This window comes from Suillus subaureus (assembly GCF_016647635.1).
Source record: "Suillus subaureus strain MN1 chromosome Unknown BJ212scaffold_15, whole genome shotgun sequence".
Taxonomy (NCBI): Eukaryota; Fungi; Basidiomycota; class Agaricomycetes; order Boletales; family Suillaceae; genus Suillus; species Suillus subaureus.
The window spans coordinates 703535-721698 of record NW_024538571.1 but is presented as its reverse complement, the minus strand read 5'-3'; the positions used below and the strand labels follow the sequence as shown (position 1 = coordinate 721698).

The following is an 18164-nucleotide window of genomic DNA, read 5'->3' as shown; positions in this document are numbered from 1 at the left end:
TTCTACCAACCAGCAACTGCCATTTAGTAGGTGAGGACTTTGAACAGTCAGGCCTCAAGACTGCTGGGGTTCAACATCTCTGTTGCTGAGGGTACAGTTTACCTATATTCGAGTTGTATATGTCGAGTGCCCCTAAAGGTTAATATTTGTGATGACCACCTTGCCTTTCTCCCAAGCCTGATTCCATCAAAAACTGCGGACTTGGGCATAGGTTACATGGTTCCCAAGTGTCTTATGTGCAAGCTGAATAGCGGCACTGAGGTAAGCACAAGTCAATCTAATAAAGCATGACTTACTGTCATAAAAACCGTGCCCTGGTTCAACCAAAATTTGTATCCGAGGTGATGTACTTGACAGCAGCCAGTTTTGAGTCCATGCTTACTCTCTGGCTTCACAGCAGCATCACATAATGCAGCAGTCTCGAGCTTCAGGTCATTTCACCTAGCGGCTAGCCTACTCCCTTTTCCAGCTCTCTTTGCCTTTGTCTCACCCGCTGTCTTCTCTCAGGTTCGTTTTACAGTTTTTGGTCAACTTTTGGATGGCACAAGTGAGTCTGTTTCGGTGGTAGCAGCTCAAAGAAGCGTACTTGCATTCAAACTTATACTATTACTAGCCACAAAATAAAATGGCAGGATAAAATAAGAATTGAGTGGGGTTTTTATAATTGCAGGTGCTGACGAGGCCTAGGAATGTTTCACTAATGGTATCCTTGATTGTGATGTTACTTATGTTCTGAGCAATATAGCGTGATGCAAGTTAAGCAGCTATGATGATTCACACAATAGGAGTGAGTCGCGCACAATCAACTCAATTCGGAGAATTCCGTCTGTATTCCTCGCCACTCGGATATATCCGATGCTCAGCTCGACCATGCATGAGCCATGTCATCTGATTGCTCGCTCATATCGTACTTCACAACAGATTCATTCGTTCAAATCGATGGGCCACGAGTCGCGAACCACGATACCAATATTCAAGCTCAAGTTTAAAATCAGTTGTACCTCTAATTGTTTATTTCACAAGTACATCGGAACGCCGACAAACTTCTGACGCGCCACGTAGATTCGGCTACCAGGGCCCAGGCCACGAACCGTCTCGAACGGGCCGGTTCAACAACCTCGAACCATTGTTATTTTTGACTTCGAATAGTATTCTACCCCCCTCAGCGCTATTTTACCGCCAATTGGAAGCTACTCGTAACTCGACATCAACGTTCCCAACTCATACTTCAAGGTCGTTGAGGACAATGATATGGAGTAGCACCATTGGCACATGTACATTTTACACTGGTTACATGCAATGTCTTGTGATCTTGTGATGCTTATTGTTTTTACGCCATTAAGTTGCAGGCTGGCATCAAGCCAGATCATCAACGCGGCAGCCACGTTGAATTCTACTCACCTCCCACTGTATTCTTGCCCACTTCAAACTATCGTCTTCACTTTCAAACCAAATCCAAGGTATGTACCGCAAAATCACGATGAGAAACATTTCTGAAAATGTTCGCAGGTAAGGCTACTCAAATACCTAGTTATTATAATATCGAGCGACTTACACTGGTGTTGATTCAATCGAACATGATATGTATGTCCAGATATCTGTGTCGTATTCACGGGTGCGTTTGCCAAATTCACGCATTGTCCCATACCGCTCTTCTAATTCTTTGGCATGGTGTGCTTCATCCTCCAAAATATCGTGGCACATATATTTCTCTTGACTTAGTTTTGGTTTTTGAATACGTACTACGGTACCCTCTATGCAGAATCAGAATCACTCCACTGGTAGCTTCGTCTGGCTCTGCCAGAGTCGGTGACACGAGGGCTAACTCAGAGTAGGATGCAAGCAGGTGGAGCCGCTGGGCGGGAAACCTGCTTACGAATTCGACTGTGACCAAGGCAAATAGCCAAAAATCATATGTCATATATTCTATGCTAACGACGACGAAAGTTCTACAAAATCGTAGTAAATTAAGGGGGGTGTACAAGGAACGATAAGGAGGATGTGTGTCTCGACGTCAACGGTAGGTCAAACGAGGGAAAAACTGCACTAACGCTCAGTTGTGCTGGGAAACTGTCACCCGGCACCTGAACAACGCCGATGATGGTACGCCGATGACGTCACGCCAATGATGGCACAGTCAACAGGCCAGTGTTAATTCCTACAGCAAGCCGGTGGACTTCATAGTCATGCCGCCACCGCAGAAGTGGTTATAAACCTCCCAATAGATCGAGTATCAAATTAATTGCTACAATGAAGGCCTCGCTTACTATTGCTATACCTGGCTCTTCATCAAGCCTCTGGACAACCATGCGTTCGGTTGGTGCATTCAATATCGCTTGTTCATTTGCAGCACTGTGGACTTTCGTCAAAGTGATAAGGGCACTTCGCTGGCGATTGAGGACGACTCAACTCCGTGGCCCACCTCGTACCAGCTTCATATATGGTGTCTCGAATGACCTCGCCTCATCTAAAGACAGTGCTACAATGTATGAACATTGGGCGCAGGAATATGGGGCAGTGTACATGATTCCGTCGGTCCTCGGAAAAACCAGAATCGTGCTAAGTGATCCAAGAGCCATCGCACATTTTTATGCCCGAGAATCTTGGACCTATGTGCAGGCGCCCCTTTCTCTGGCGTTGATAGAGAACCTAGTATGTTGATGCCCTCCTCTGATATCGTCTATCTGATATCTCTTGATAGGTCGGCAGAGGGGTACTATGGTCTCAGGGTGAGAGTCACAGGAGGTAGTGTCCAGATCTTGTCCTCGTGCCAGGGACTGATCAAATACCTGTGAATTAGGCAGCGGAAGGCCCTTACTCCGGCATTTAGTAACGCAGCTATTCGGACACTCACATCAGTGTTTTATGATTCAGTATACAAGGTAAGTATTTGTAATATATGAAATGCGACACATCTGATCTCGAAACTGTAAGGTCAAGAGTGCATGGGACACCGATCTAGAATCGAGCAAAGATGGGAATGTTGTCATTGAAGTTCAAAACTGGTGCGTAACTTTTGGCACACAAACCTTGCACTCCTCATCAAAATGACTCCAAGGATGAATCATATCTCGTAAGGGATGGATATTTGCCATACAAGTCCCGAAAATAACGCAACAGCAGTTTGGATACGATTGGCATCGCTGGTTTCTCTCATGATTTTGGCTCACTCGATGGAAAACATGCTAGCGTTACGGAAGTCTTCGATACTTTCGGAAAGAACCCACAGGTCTCAGCACTGAACGATTTTTTATTCCTGCTCGCGTCGGCATTTCCTATCCTTGTCAAGATACCCACCAAGCGGGCGAAGCTGAGGACGAAACTTAACGTAACTATGGGTGAAATATGCAATGACTTGTTACTTCGCAGTCGCCGGGAGAAGGATGTGAATATGAAAGAGGCCGAAGAAGAAAAATCTATCATTGGACTGCTGAGTACGCTCTCCAAGAGATTCATCATAGTCCCTTGATTGACGCAACGATCACAGTCAAAGCTGAAGGTCAGGAAGCTGAGCTTCATATGTCCGAGGAGGAAGTAATGGCTCAGGTCCGTGCAGACTATGTATCATAACCATGACTTGCAAACTGATATCCACAGATGAGGGTCTTGCTTGTCGCGGGTTACGAAACGACGTCAAGTGAGTAGATTTTTTGTCCGCTTCCATCATATTAGCTGATCCTTCGCTGCCAGTTAGTCTTACAGTAGGTCTACTGTCTAATAACGTCTGTACACGCTATTTACGTGGTGATCAGTGGGCGCTGATCGAGCTATCGCGACACCCCGATGTCCAAACCCGCCTCAGAGAGGAACTACTTGCATTTGGTCCTGATCCGACATACGACCAATTAAAGGCCAACCTTCCATACTTGGATGCGGTTGTCCATGAAATTCTACGACTCCATCCTGCGGTACCCGAGTTCACTCGTCGTGTGAGTACGCGCACCTACATGTGAATAGAAACCCTGACAGTAAATCTACAGGCACGCGAAGATGACGTTATTCCCTTGAGCGAACCTGTGTGCACGAAGTCCGGGAAAATGACGGACAGTATATCTATAGCGAAGGGGTCACTGATAGTGATCTCAATGAGGGCAATCAATCGCTCTTTGGCCATCTGGGGACCTGACGCAAAGGAATTCAAGCCCGATCGTTGGCTGACTGAAGACGGCATCAGCGGGAAGGCCAAGGAAGTCCAAGGTCATAGGCACCTGCTCACATTTGTCGACGGCCCGAGGACGTGTCTCGGAAAGGATTTTGCGATCGCGGAATTCAAGGTGATTGAGATGAATCAGCCAGTTTGGACGTTACTCACTCGCTGCGATACAGGTGGTATTGTCGGTTCTGGTGAAGAACTTTGTGTTTGAGATGCGGGATGGACCGGATACTGAGGTCGAGATTGCGAGGGGACTTTTGCCTCGCCCAAGGGTTGTTGGAGAGGACAGTATTGGAGTGCCTTTGAGGGTTCGTCGGTACGAATGATTGGGTGCACGGCACTGGGGGATTCAAAAAAAAACGCTTTTCTGCGGCCTGAGCTCTTAATTAATTTATTAGCATCGTCTGTAAATATACAGTGTCTCCGCGTCCTCACTCACGACAACCCAATGCGCTTTTCAGCATATCATTCAGTCGGACAACTATAAATTCAGGCTCGGGACAACGGCTTGTATACTATGAGTACATGCAGATTAACACGATTCGGATGGACAGGGTGAGTTTCACTCTACTTATACTCAGTGAGTCATGTCTACAGCATTTGAGAAATTTGAGCATTTGTTTTTTTATACATGCAAGTACTCGTTCCTGGGGCCTGTTGGACTTCGGAGCTTCATACAAGTTCGATGGACGCGTAGACTCTGACATAATACACCTAGCATTCCAATTCGTCTTGTATCCTTGTGAGCACTACTCTACTTGAGATCCCTTGTGACTGGTTCTGCATACAGGCTCTATTCCGCATAGTAGTTGCCCTGTGTACAATATGCTGTCAGTCAACACGATGAGATTTGATACGAAAGAAGTCTTACTAACCACCTGGGCCGTACAGCAAGACTTGCGCGTGCCCTGTTACTTCGAAGTAGGTTCAGACTGCATACATCACATGGTGAGTTTAAAACGTTCATTGCGAAACAAGGCTCACTCGGGTTCCTGGCATGCTTAGGTCAGGTCCGGGCTGCATATATGACGCGGTGAGTTTGAAACATCCGGTGCGAAACAAGGCTTACTTGGGCCACCCTCGCAACATTGTCACGCTTGCCGGGGACCTGCGAACTTCGTTTGACAATATGATAAGATTTGACGCGAAGAGAGGTTTACAGGCACATCAGCGCTGACAAGGGCCGTCAGGCCGAGGAGCATGACGAAAGCAGTAGAGAGGCAGATAAACATGATGATGAGCTGATTCCACTTTTTGAGAGGTTGCTGGCAACTTGGTTGTTGGTACTGTCTATTTTATACTCCACAGAAGAGGGTATCTTGGACATACTGGCAGAATTGAAACGAAACCGTTAAGTGATATTCACTCCAAGTTAGCTTTCAATGCATACGTGGCCCGAGTCGATAGGATTGAATGCTGTTTAGATTGCTGCAAGATTTGTGACAGAGCCAGAGCCCGACTACTTATTGTGGTCCATATACGTGGCTAGTGATCTGCACTTGATGAGAGCGAACTTGTGACTCCAGCGTGAATGACGTCTGATAGGTTCACAGGTGAAATTCACCTGCTCTTGGCTCTTGTGTTCAGTGTGAGATGTTTCCTTGCCCTATAGTGCTCCGACAACGCAACAGACCAACACAATATACATAACATCGTGGTGGCTACCCGCTCGCACGGAGATTTTAAGTTCTGAAGTTGCACATGTCGTTCAAGTGCCCAGTGTCAGAACTACCGATAGGGGATACATCTAAGAAGATCAGTGACATGTCAGATGTTGAATTTGTCACCCACCCTCGAATTTTGGCTTCAAGTGACGGTCTCGTCATCACAGATCAGACAATATGGTGAGTCGGTGGATAAGGATGGCGACGGTGTTCAAGGTGGGGCAGTGTCGGTGATAACCGGTTGCCCTCAGTCGAAAGACAGGATAATGACGTTGGGGTTGAAAACTGCGGTGGAATCTGGGCAGGAGACTGGAAGTTTGACTTTGAAGCCAAACTGTACGGTCCCAATGAAAAATATTTGAGCCCGGATCATTATAATAATCTGGAATGAAAGGAATTTACGGGAAGTCGTTGACACTGAAACGCTCTTGGACAGTCTTGGACCGGTTGTCAAATGCTGAGATAAATCAAGCGAACCAGAGGATGTTGAAATCGGGTCGTTCTACCTAGCTCTATCTCCCGATGTTCTCTGCAGGCCCCTCTTATCCCGAGAACAAAGAATATAGCCCCGCTCGGCAACTTGGTCCAATAGCTATGTTAGTTCACAGCTTTTTGAGCTAAGTGCCCGATATATACCTGAGTTAGTGCCAGTTCCTGAGATTATTGTAATTCACTTACCCGTCCAATTGAGAGACAAGGTGATTCAGATAAACTCGAACATCAACATGTTTAATTTAAACAAGCTATAATGTCATTTCGATGCATCAGGACAGGCAAAGCAGCACATAGTTATGCATCAAGTTATATTCCAATAGGGGATGTGATACACCTGCTATACCGTGACACACGCTGCGAAGGAAGTCAACAATGCGATTTTGTTATGCAAAACCAACAGAGACAACCCGAACTCCCTTGAAAACTCGAACAAAACAGATGTGCCAAAAATGCCTCAGTCTGGAATTCCATGAGGTGCAGCATCCAGGAGCATGAAGTAGTGTTTGAGTCAGTTTGACCTCGTTGCCACGTCGACTCATGTGAAGGCGTAGCTATTTTGATGTGGCCTTGCCGCAGGTCGCGACGCGCATGTGACACGGCACTGACGAGCCTTGACACGGCCCCTGACGTGCTAGTGTTCTAAGTTAGGGACACACACAACCTCTCTGGATCCTCTTTGAAGCACGTCAATGTTTAACTGGCTCACATTCTTCAGCTGGCAGCAAAGAGCGACGTTTCACGAGCGCAATTCCTTCTTCAGCTGGCAGCGAAGGAGCTACAACGTCGGACAACTCATCTCCAGACGTGGCATCGGAGTTATCGCTGAATAAGGAGTCACGCTATCAGTTAGAGACCTATTGAACAAAGCAGGTAGTATTTTCCTTACTTCAAGTTCACTTGCTGTAATCTCTTCCCAGAACCCACTCATTAGGAATTTTGAGATACAGATTCCACTGCCTCCAGCATCCAAACCCCACTGCTGGTTGTCTGCAGGTCCTGCTTCAGAATCTTTGCTTCTAGTGTGGTCAGATACTCGAGGTCTACATCAGCCACAAAGCTGTCAGCAGGGTAGCTTATCATAAGATCAGCCCGAGCCATCTTCAAAAGCTCGCTATTGTTCCATTCCTCAATCCGAGCTTGGACGTGTTTGTTTTTAAATCACCAGCCTTGTGATAAGCAACAATGAGAGTGAAAGCATGCACCAAAGGCATGCCACCGAATCATTTTTCAACTTGACCGGAGGTACCGGGAACATTCTCAGAGAACCAACGTGCATACTCGTGAGATGAGATGTCGCCACATAAGTTACACAGACATTCAAAAAGCGGGGTGGGGTTTGGCGCAGCATGAGTAAGTGTGGAGGTTTACATTAGTACGGAGGCTGCGAAGATGTTGGGGAGAACTTGTCATGGTATGAGTAGTGCTTGACCCAGCCTAAATGAACTTTGAAGCTCGAGATGGCATGATTTGGGCTTGACATGGTAGTACAGAGTACAGAGGCTATATCAGACTCGACGAAGTGGGGTCGAGGCTTGACAGTGAGAAAATACTTCACACTGCTGTCTGAAAACAAACATTAAATCAATGATTAGAGGCAGTACAATACAAACACAAGATGCACACAACATTCCCAAGTAGTACGAACACGGAGGAAAAGCACTGTAAAATTGGTGAGAGGTGAATGTAACACTCCTGCCAGGCCTGGACATTCGTATGTTGAGGATTCAAAGTCATGCCATGATTTCAAACTCCGTGCAATGATGTTTGTAGTTGCGTATGCGGTCATGCAAGCCAACAAGTTGGAGTACCATTCTCAAGTTCAACATCATCGTTTTTTTTCAACGCGCTAGTACACAGCTTTTGTTCGAAATCTTTTACATAAAATATCCGCACACTCCCGAGGAGGAGCATCTACTTGCCACAGCAGTGACTTCAACCGCATATCTTCCTGGTCGTTCGAGACATCTGATGCCTCGGTTTCTTGTACAAGCTAGTCCATCAAACCAGCGACTGGACACCAATATCAATTTAAACCAGAACCCGATCGACCCGTCAAACGTTTAGATCGAGCTGGAGCACGGCGATCAGAGTACTCCGGGTGTGGAGGGTGGTGCAGGGCTGGAGGGTCCATTGCTTTCGAGCACACTCGAGCGTCAGCTCGAAGTCTTGCAGAACAGCGGACACGTTGATGAGTACTAGGAGGCACGGCGTTTCAAATTCCGCCCTGTACTTGCCTGACTTTGAATTGAAGTGTACCGAGGCTGAGTTTGTTGACAGAAGCTTTAGCCGGGAATTGGAAGCGTTTAGCTGGTCTTTAAGCTTTAAGTCTGATCTAGAGACCCCGGAACACACGAATACGCAACGATGTTGGACTTTTGCACCTTCAACTGCCGAAGTGTTTTAGTACCACTAATATTAATGGTATCTGATCTAAAAAGCCCGGAACAGACGAATACGCGACGATGTTGGACTTTTACACTCTCAATCGCTGAGGATGGTGGAGTTGTCTGTCTTTTGTATCTGCCCAGTTAACGGGAGTGCATCGAGAACACGCTGGAGGTAGCGGGTGCTCGGTGGGTGCAACGAGGGGAAGAGTGTGAATTAAGATTAGTCGGTGTCACATGGAATCAGATGGAACAGGCTCACTGGTGATAGCCTACTTGTGAACAAAGATGAAAGCAGCTATCACAACACGGCCCGCCACTCACTGAGGGCTTGATCTTGGTACCGATCAGTACTACAAGTCAATTGGACGATTAGATTCTTTCACTCTACGGGCCAATACGATCCAACAGTTGCAGCTGAGGCGCTGATGCCTCGGGGCTTGTGCTAATAATGGCCTATTATTTTATGTATTAATGATATAGGGCGCTTCTCGTTATCTTGCTTCGCTTCAACTGCCGTCCACAATGAGAAAGGGCAACTCATCGACTCAGACGGATTCGGCACACACAACTAGCGAAGTAACAGCTCGTGGAAGCTCGGTACGTGACGAGGATCACTCAGTCCACTCCATTCCAAACACTGACACATTCTTCGTCTAGCACCGACCCCGTGGAAGAGTCGGTCGGTTTCTGGAGAAGGTTAAGGACAGTGCGAACAAGTTAAGGATCTCGGTGAGTGTACGAGCATGTATAATGAGTGTCTTGGACTACGACTAAGATTGCTATAAGCGCTCGAAGGATTCCCGCAGCCTTGTTCCCCCGAATGTCAATCATGGACGCGGTTCATTGACCCCGAATCTTGAGGTAAGTTCTCATACTTGTCATCCAGTCTCTGTACTCTCTCTAAATTCTGGTGGTCGTGCAGGTTCAAGCGGCTCCGTCTGGTGTGGAAGTAGAGGCTGATATTACCCAACCGACACTTCAGGATGCACAACAGGCTGCAAAACGCATGCATCCACTTTCGGGAGCTGTGACATCCGTGGTTTCTCTTGTTCAAGACACACCAGAAGATCTCGATGTTGTTGACAGTTTCCAGGACACATATCTCAAACCCCTCAGGATATTCGACACTGTTATCGAAAATATTGTGGATGTATGCAGGCCCTTCTCTCGATCAGAGCCGAAGTAATCTAGTTCCACAGGTACATCCATATGCAAAGATGGCACTGGGCGTGTTGTCTTTTGCAGCCAAAGTATGTTTTCTCTTTATCTCTTCCTATCTCCTACCGTTCAACAATCATTTTCACAGATTATTCTAGCTCAAACGGATCGCGACGCAGCGGTACTCAAACTTCTCAAGAAGTTATCTGAAATTTACAATTTCATGACACAAGACGAGAAGCTTAACCAAATTTTGTCGATGCACGTTATCCTTGGAAAGATTTCTCAGCAGACTCGTGAATGTGCTCAATTTATCACAAATTATTCGAAAACCAAGAACTTTTGTGAGTCTTAACAAGCTGTCGCCCTCTTTACCGTCTCAAGTTTCTACCATCATGACAGGGAAGAGATTTGGAAAGGACGTCGTCTCGGAAACAGACGATACGATCAAGAACTACAATGACGTATTCGATAGGCTTATGCAAAACTTCTGGGACCAGGTTACTCGCGACGTAGCCATAGGTGTCCACAACATAAGCACACCCGTCAACAACATAGCCATACACGTCCATCATATGGGTAAGGGTTCGGATGTCCTTATGACTTCACATATATTCATGCCTTCTCAGAAGAAACATTAGACCTCAGCGGTATGACTTACGCAGATCGCGTGGGACTAGATACCAGGAAACAATGCCTTGAAGGGACGCGTGCGGAAATCCTTTCCCAGATCACGGAATGGGTCAACAGCACTGGGGATGACGTTCCACGTGTGCTGTGGCTATCTGGCCCTGCAGGCAAGGGCAAATCGGCCATCGCCCACACCATTGCTAAGTGGTCCAAAGACGTGGGAGGGCTTGGTTCGTGTTACTGTTTCGACCGAGAAGTAGCTGGTCGCCATGAAAAGATCTTTTCCACGATTGCGCGCGACCTGGCTGACCGTGATCTGGAGATCAGACGGGCATTAGCAGATACAGTCAAGACCGCGAATTCGCTCAAGAATACAGCGGATATAATCCAGCAATGGCAGAACCTTCTTGTTGAACCACTGGGGAAGTCAGCTGGGTCAATTGTGGGACCCATCGTGATCGTGATCGATGCATTGGACGAGAGTGGCGGAGTAAAGACACGAATGGACCTCCTTCATATTCTAGCTGGCAAACATCCAAACCCCGACGTCCCAAAAATCACAGACCTTCCTGGCAACTTCCGCTTCATCGTTACCTCTCGCCCGCTTGATGACATCGAAGACAAGTTTCGTGGTGTTCAGCATATTCGAAAGATGTCGATGGATGATATTCCACCAGAACTTGCGAAGCGCGACATCCGTGCTTACGTATCCAAGGAGTTGGAAGGGCTGGATTTCCAGGACAGTGAGTTCAGCAGTCCTCGCTGAGAAAGCTGATGGACTTTTCGAGTGGGCGCGTCTGGCCTGCGGATACATCAAAGAGTCCGATATGGTATCTCCAAAGGATTACTACGAGGCTGTGGTGTCACGCAATCCTGCTGAGAGAAGCAAGCTGTTGCACAACATGTATGACTTCATCTTAACAAATATCATACCCAGGGATACATCTCCGGATCCGCCGAAACTGCGTTTGAAGAAGCTAGCGAGATTTCGCTCAGTGATGGGACAAATACTGGGCACAGCTGAATCCCTTCCTTTAGCTTCTCTGACAGCCATGAGGTCCCATTTTCCAAGGAAAGAGGACCATTTCGACGTGAAGCTTGTGGTGAAAAGCATGGGCTCCCTCCTCAGCGGCACCACCAACCTAGATTCCCCAATCCGACCCCTACACGCGTCCTTCCATGATTTCTTGACTGACAAAGAATCCAGTAAAGAATTTTTCATCGACCTGCCAAGGGCGCAACAAGACATTGCATTCGCGTCGCTTCGAGTGATGGAACATGATCTTCGCTTCAATATTTGTGCTCTAAAGTCGTCGTATCTACCTAATAGCGAAGATCCCGGTCTACAAGAACGAATTCAAAAATTCATCTCCCCACATCTGTCATATTCATCTCGATTTTGGATGTCGCACGTACGATCCACAGCCTTCGACAAGGAACTCGCGAAAGAAGTGAAACTGTTATTCGACCACGAGCGGGTGTTATTCTGGCTGGAGTCACTCGCCCTGACTAATGCGCTCGGCGGTGCAGTTGGTGCCCTTCCTCCCATTGCTCAGTGGTTGAAAGTGAGTACATTGCTACTAGGCATCAGAATAAAGCGCTCATGCGCAACCACAGGGCCATCCCAAATTCAAAGATGTCTCGTCGATTGCAATGGACGTACAGAGGTTCATTCAAGTCTTCGGCGGCATGATTTTACACAGCACACCACATCTGTATATATCGGCACTCTCATTCTCGCCTGCCAACTCTCCGCTATCAAGAAAGTTTTCTGCACGGTTTCCGAATACTCTTCGTGTGGCATTTGGTCGTGATATAAAATGGGCAGCTGTTCAGACCGTGCTCAGGGGCCACACTGATGCAGTTACCTCGGTCTCGTTCTCGCCGGACGGCACTCGCATCGTCACTGGTTCTTTTGATAAAACTATTCGGTTGTGGGATGCAGGGACGGGGGAGCCAGTCGGTAAGCCCTTGCGGGGGCACACTGAATCAATTTCGTCGGTCTCGTTCTCGCTGGACGGCTCTCGCATTGTCACTGGTTCAAAGGATAACACTGTTCGGCTGTGGGATGCAGGGACGGGGGAGCCAGTCGGTGAGCCCTTGCGGGGGCACACTGATTCAGTTTGGTCGGTCTCGTTCTCGCCGGACAGCACCCGTATCGTCACTGGTTCTTTTGATAAGACTGTTCGGTTGTGGGATGCAAGGACAGGGGAGCCAGTCGGGGAGCCCTTGCGGGGGCACACTGATGCAGTTACCTCGGTCTCGTTCTCGCCGGACGGCACTCGCATCGTCACTGGTTCGCACGATGACACTATTTGGCTGTGGGATGCAGGGACGGGGGAGCCAGTCGGTAAGCCCTTGCGGGGGCACACTGATTCAGTTTGGTCGGTCTCGTTCTCGCCGGACGGCACTCGCATTGTCACTGGTTCGGAGGATAACACTGTTCGGCTATGGGATGCAGTGACAGGGGAGCCAGTCGGTAAGCCCTTGCGGGGGCACACTCAATCAGTTAACTCGGTCTCGTTCTCGCCGGACGGCACTCGGATCGTCACTGGTTCTTCGGATAACACTGTTCGGCTGTGGGATGCAGGGACGGGGGACCCAATCGGTGAGCCCTTGCGGGGGCACGCTTATTCAGTTTGGTCGGTCTCGTTCTCGCCGGACGGCACTCGCATCGTCACTGGTTCGGACGATGACACTGTTCGGCTGTGGGATGCAGGAATGGGGGAGCCAGTCGGTAAGCCCTTTCTGGGGCACACTGATTCAGTTTCGTCAGTCTCGTTCTCGCCGGACGGCACTCGCATCGTCACTGGTTCTTTGGATCACACTGCTCGGCTGTGGGATGCAAGGACGGGGGAACCAGTCGGGGAGCCCTTGCGGGGCCACACTTCTTCAGTCACCTCGGTCTCGTTCTCGCCGGACGGCACTCACATCGTCACTGGTTCTTTTGATAAGACTGTTCGGTTGTGGGATGCAGGGACGGGGGAGCCAGTCGGTAAGCCCTTGCGGGGGCACACTCAATCAGTTGACTCGGTCTCATTCTCGCCGGATGGCACTCGCATCGTCACTGGTTCTTCGGATAACACTGTTCGGCTGTGGGATGCAGTGACAGGGGAGCCAGTCGGTAAGCCCTTTCGAGGGCACACTAAACCAGTTTCGTCGGTCTCGTTCTCGCCGGACGGCACTCGCATCGTCACTGGTTCTTTTGATAAGACTGTTCGGTTGTGGGATGCAGGAATGGGGGACCCAATCGGTGAGCCCTTGCGGGGGCACACTCAATCAGTTAACTCGGTCTCGTTCTCGCCAGATGGCACTCGCATTGTCACTGGTTCAAAGGATAACACTGTTCGGCTGTGGGATGCAGGGACGGGGGACCCAATCGGTGAGCCCTTGCGGGGGCACACTCAATCAGTTGACTCGGTCTCATTCTCGCCAGACGGTACTCGCATTGTCACTGGTTCAAAGGATAACACTGTTCGATTGTGGGATGCAGGGACGGGGGAGCCAGTCGGTGAGCCCTTGCAGGGGCACACGTCTTTTGTTAACTCGGTCTCATTCTCACCGGATGGCACCCGCATCGTCACTGGTTCAAGGGATAACACCGTTCGGCTGTGGCATGCAGTGATGAGGCAGCCATCGCAACGGTGCGCTGAGGTAGATCATCCAGTACTCTCAGATGAACATCGCACGATCGAGGCCACCACTACCATGACATTGAACACTCTGAACAATCACTTAATTCGCTTCTCGTCCAACTCTATGGACCATGCACTTTGCGACACTTCTGAGTTAATGGAGGGGGCATCCCATGATGACCGCAGTTCGACCCCCTTTGTCCTGGATGGTAGTGGATGGGTGATAGGACCCAAACGTCGGCTGTTATTTTGGGTACCACCCGCTTCTCGTTATTCATTTGGGAACCCCTGGACTGCATTAGTGATACCCAGAGGTCCTGACCTTGATTTGAGCCGTATGGCACATGGACAACACTGGGGAAAGTGCCGGGAGGAGTGAGTCTCTTGGAAGCCCTTTCTGTTCCTCGCGCTTACTAAAATCAACGCTTGCAGACCTTAGTACCTTAGTACCAACGATGATCGCAGCAATGTATCACTTATAAAGATTTCGGATACAATTTACATGTGACCGAGTGTACAGTAGATCGTACTTCGTATTCTATTCTACACCCAGCATATAACCTGAGTTTAGGGTTGTCCATGTGAACGACTTGAGCTGACCGTGTAGCAGTATTCATGATGTTCGTGCTAGTTCGTGAGAGCACGTAACGACGGACAAGGCATAGTATCCACATCCAGATGATTTAAATTGCCCTGCAGAGTGGATTGAACTACCAATTGTACATTCTAAAATTCACCCTTGCTCTCTGCTGCAGCACATGGCCTAATTTGGGGATTCCAAACACAACCACACTGATGCTCTTAAGGTTGTTGGTGTTGGAGGTGACACCTAATGTGTGTGTTCAGTCGCCTAGTACTCAGTGTCAATAGATTTGGATGAGTGAAGTTCAGCGTCATAAAATATTTGGGAATGAAACGCACTGTCACCGGATGACTCAGTGAATTCAAGTAACCAAAGATTCGACGACAATATCCATTAATTTAATTGTTTTTACTTCCCACAGTATATATGCAACATTAGATTCGAATGAGGCCTGGTGTGATTTATGTATGTAAATGTCACTCCCTACGGTACATCTAAGACTAGATTTTTACTGATTCAGCATAAGCAATCGCCATCCTCTCGAGTCTTAGGTCTTCCGGTCATTCGTGCAGTTATTCAACTACACAACCCTCGGGATGACAGATTATATCCTCGGAACGCTGGCACGTCTCACAAATTTCACCGCCTTCGTTGCAGATAGGCAAGAAAACTCGTTCGAGAACTTCACATGTTTCGGCACGTTGTCCACTGGTGATGCGACAATTCGATGGACCACTCATTATTTTGAATTGGACGTCTATTCTTAACACGCAGTCTATGCCTGGTCCCGATGCCCAAAATGCTTGTGCGAACAGGTCTTTTGGGTATGTACACTTCTATTTCACGGTTCTCTCTATAAAGTCTGAACATGGTCATATTCAGATCATCATCCACCTCTTCCCTTTCCTCTCGCCTGACTCGCCTAAGTTCAACTTCCTGCCGACTTTGCTCATACCCCTCATCCAACTCCTACCATGCTTGCTGCTCTGTCTGTCGTCCTTTTTGATGTGGTGTACTGAGGTGATTTTGAAGGTGGGGTATCGCGCACACGCCGCTTACCAAGAGCGTGTCGCCATGTTGGTGCCTCTGATCACCCCCGAAGCGCTGCTGAGCCGTCGGGGAAGACAAGGGACTATTGAGGCGTTAGTTGGTACCGGATCGAGCTCTGAGGGAGAGGGGACGCAGGATGTTTTGATTAGATGGACGGGACGAATATTCCTGTATTCCAGCAGCAATTTTGAGACTGAGCAATGCTGAGTGAGATTTTTGCAACACATTCATGTTACATTCGATTTCCATATCCTTCTGTCGCCCCTACCATCGCAATGTCTTGTTACTGGCTTTGAATCTTTTTAATGCAACAGTTTATAATGTTACTCTACAGAGTCTCAACATTGCATCATCGCACAAAATTGTTTTCAGCACTGATGTCTGCTGCCAGGAAGAGCTAGATGGTATCAACGAGGTCGAGAAATACATTGTGGTCAGGATAGTTGTTGATTCACTGCCCGCATGCTTACAGTCCAACTAAGTTATAACTGCACATATTTGATATTCGGAGGGAGTCACGGCCTGAGTGCTCAAGTACGTACAACGGAAAGTTAAGGAAAGTGTAACTTGTAACTGAGTCAATGGTATGTGAATGCACGAAATTCCTTGTGATCCCCAGCAGCCTTGGCATACCGGATGTAAGTACTACTGTCCACCAAAACCATAAATAACACAATACATAATGACCGTCAACTGTGACAGAACGAGGTGAATTTCGCGAACGAATGGATGACCAGCGCAGGAAGGTGAATGATGATATACAGTGATAATGACACGGTTGCGAGAGATGAGCTATAGTGATCTAATAGATACTCTAACGACAGACTCAGTCGTGGGCAGCAAAGGAGGGAGAAAATAAACATACCTGCGTGATACTGATTATGCGATGATGCAGTAGCAGTTGGCATTGCTGTAGTGCTCTTGGTCAACCGGTACTTGTGCTTGCGTCTCTTCAGAAGAGACGGGCGCAGAGGAGAAGGTAGCGAGCGTGAAGAACGAGTCCATGGCTTACTGCAGGAAGAGTGGAGGAATAACTCGAAGTTGAAGATATTTGGAGAGCTCAGGAAGCTCTGATATCGTTAAGTGGGTCTCGCAAGTATTGGTGGGGAATTCTCCCTTCAGCTCTCGTGTATTTATCCGTTTCCACCAGGCATGGTCACCGGCAATTTCGAAGGGGATACTGACAATTAGCGTGGCATGCAATGTTCCTCGCCGAATATGGATTCACCCGCGGATATGAAGCCGGCGGAAGGAACGCGCTATTGTCCATGAAACGCGATAGGCCAGTGCCGTGAGCAGAGAAAGTCATATCAACGCGCCTCGCTGGTTTGCAACTTTGCACCAGATTAATCCGGGGAACGAGACAAAAAGGACCACCCGATTACGTAAACTGCAGTTGTCAGCCAATTAAATTCGTTCATCATTTATGGCATTGGGGTACTTTGCATTCTTATTGTTTAGAGCTCCGGGTTCCCTTGGAATCGACGAGCAGTCGGCGAAGCTCGGTGGCAAACTGGTTGACAATTAGATGACTGGTACAAATCGGGGTTGGTCCTGAGAGGAATGAAGCTGTAAGGAACAGGCAATTAATGAAGCAACTGTGTCATGCGCTGATTCTTTTGTCTCTGGTTGTCAGGACTCTAGTAGAATGCCCGACGCTGTAATTGTTTCGTGGCTAAGTCGGCGGGTGCAAGGTGCAATCACCGGAAATGCATGAGATATCTATGGTTATTTGGTGACTCGAGCTCCCTCTTATGTCCTGGATTTGAAGTTAATGTAGGAAAAAAGGCTGTACGCAAGAAAGGCAGTCCTCACATGCATATATGTAGTCGGTGTCGTCATCCCGAAGAAATGTTGCCACGAGTCGGTGGTCTATACTTTCTGGACTCTGGAAACAATAGCGGGAATTAGCACGATAGGTGACATCACATACAATAAGATAGGAGCACAATGCACCATCTTTTGATCGCCAGTGGCCAATCGGCAAACTACATCAGTTATAACGGGCCATGTGACCAGTTTACCTGTACACGAGTTAAGAATCACCTCAGGACTAGTAAATTCGTCTTCAGTTGGTGACCCGACAAACATCGCACATGAAGGCGAGTAAAAGGCGAGTAAAACTCATCGCTAATAGGTCGCGACTTCTCTAAAGACTCTTTCCATTTCACAAAAATGCAGACGAGCTCGAGAGAGCGCGACACCGTCATGTCCTAGATCCGGGATCAGCGACCCCAAGCATGGGGCAGGAGAATGCATGCGAGAGGTAAAGGGTTCCACTATGATGCAAAAGCCGACACCAGATCACAAGTTGCATGCTAGTAGCGACACACGCCAGGATAAGCAATAGAAGTAATGAGAGATCCAGAAAGCACACCAATCTCGTTCGTTTTCTATCTTCCACCTCCG

General features: G+C 48.1%; 4 protein-coding genes across 4 annotated transcripts; 3 read left to right on the top strand and 1 right to left on the bottom strand.

The window, feature by feature from the left end:
* Positions 1–1161: 1161 nt before the first annotated feature.
* BJ212DRAFT_180231 (uncharacterized protein) lies at positions 1162–2118 on the top strand. Its single transcript, XM_041342574.1, has 3 exons — positions 1162–1460; positions 1595–1895; positions 1948–2118. Exons 1-2 carry the CDS (start codon positions 1273–1275, stop codon positions 1833–1835), a joined length of 429 nt encoding a protein of 142 aa, XP_041193427.1. The 5' UTR covers positions 1162–1272; the 3' UTR covers positions 1836–1895; positions 1948–2118.
* Positions 2119–2250: 132 nt separating this feature from the next.
* BJ212DRAFT_1480722 (cytochrome P450) lies at positions 2251–4479 on the top strand (the record flags this gene model as incomplete). The annotated part of the gene is made up of 12 exons (XM_041340136.1): positions 2251–2652; positions 2702–2745; positions 2801–2882; positions 2935–3005; positions 3059–3073; positions 3124–3434; positions 3488–3546; positions 3598–3637; positions 3691–3701; positions 3753–3929; positions 3981–4274; positions 4327–4479. 12 exons carry the CDS (start codon positions 2251–2253, stop codon positions 4477–4479), a joined length of 1659 nt encoding a protein of 552 aa, XP_041193426.1.
* A 10690-nt stretch (positions 4480–15169) lies between these two features.
* Positions 15170–16127, top strand: BJ212DRAFT_179637 (uncharacterized protein). Its single transcript, XM_041342572.1, has one exon. It carries the CDS (start codon positions 15420–15422, stop codon positions 15960–15962), a length of 543 nt encoding a protein of 180 aa, XP_041193425.1. The 5' UTR covers positions 15170–15419; the 3' UTR covers positions 15963–16127.
* Positions 16128–16155: 28 nt separating this feature from the next.
* BJ212DRAFT_1353749 (uncharacterized protein) lies at positions 16156–16856 on the bottom strand. Its single transcript, XM_041335604.1, has one exon. The coding sequence runs from the start codon at positions 16661–16663 to the stop codon at positions 16445–16447; it is 219 nt and encodes a 72-aa protein (XP_041193424.1). The 5' UTR covers positions 16664–16856; the 3' UTR covers positions 16156–16444.
* Positions 16857–18164: the final 1308 nt, after the last annotated feature.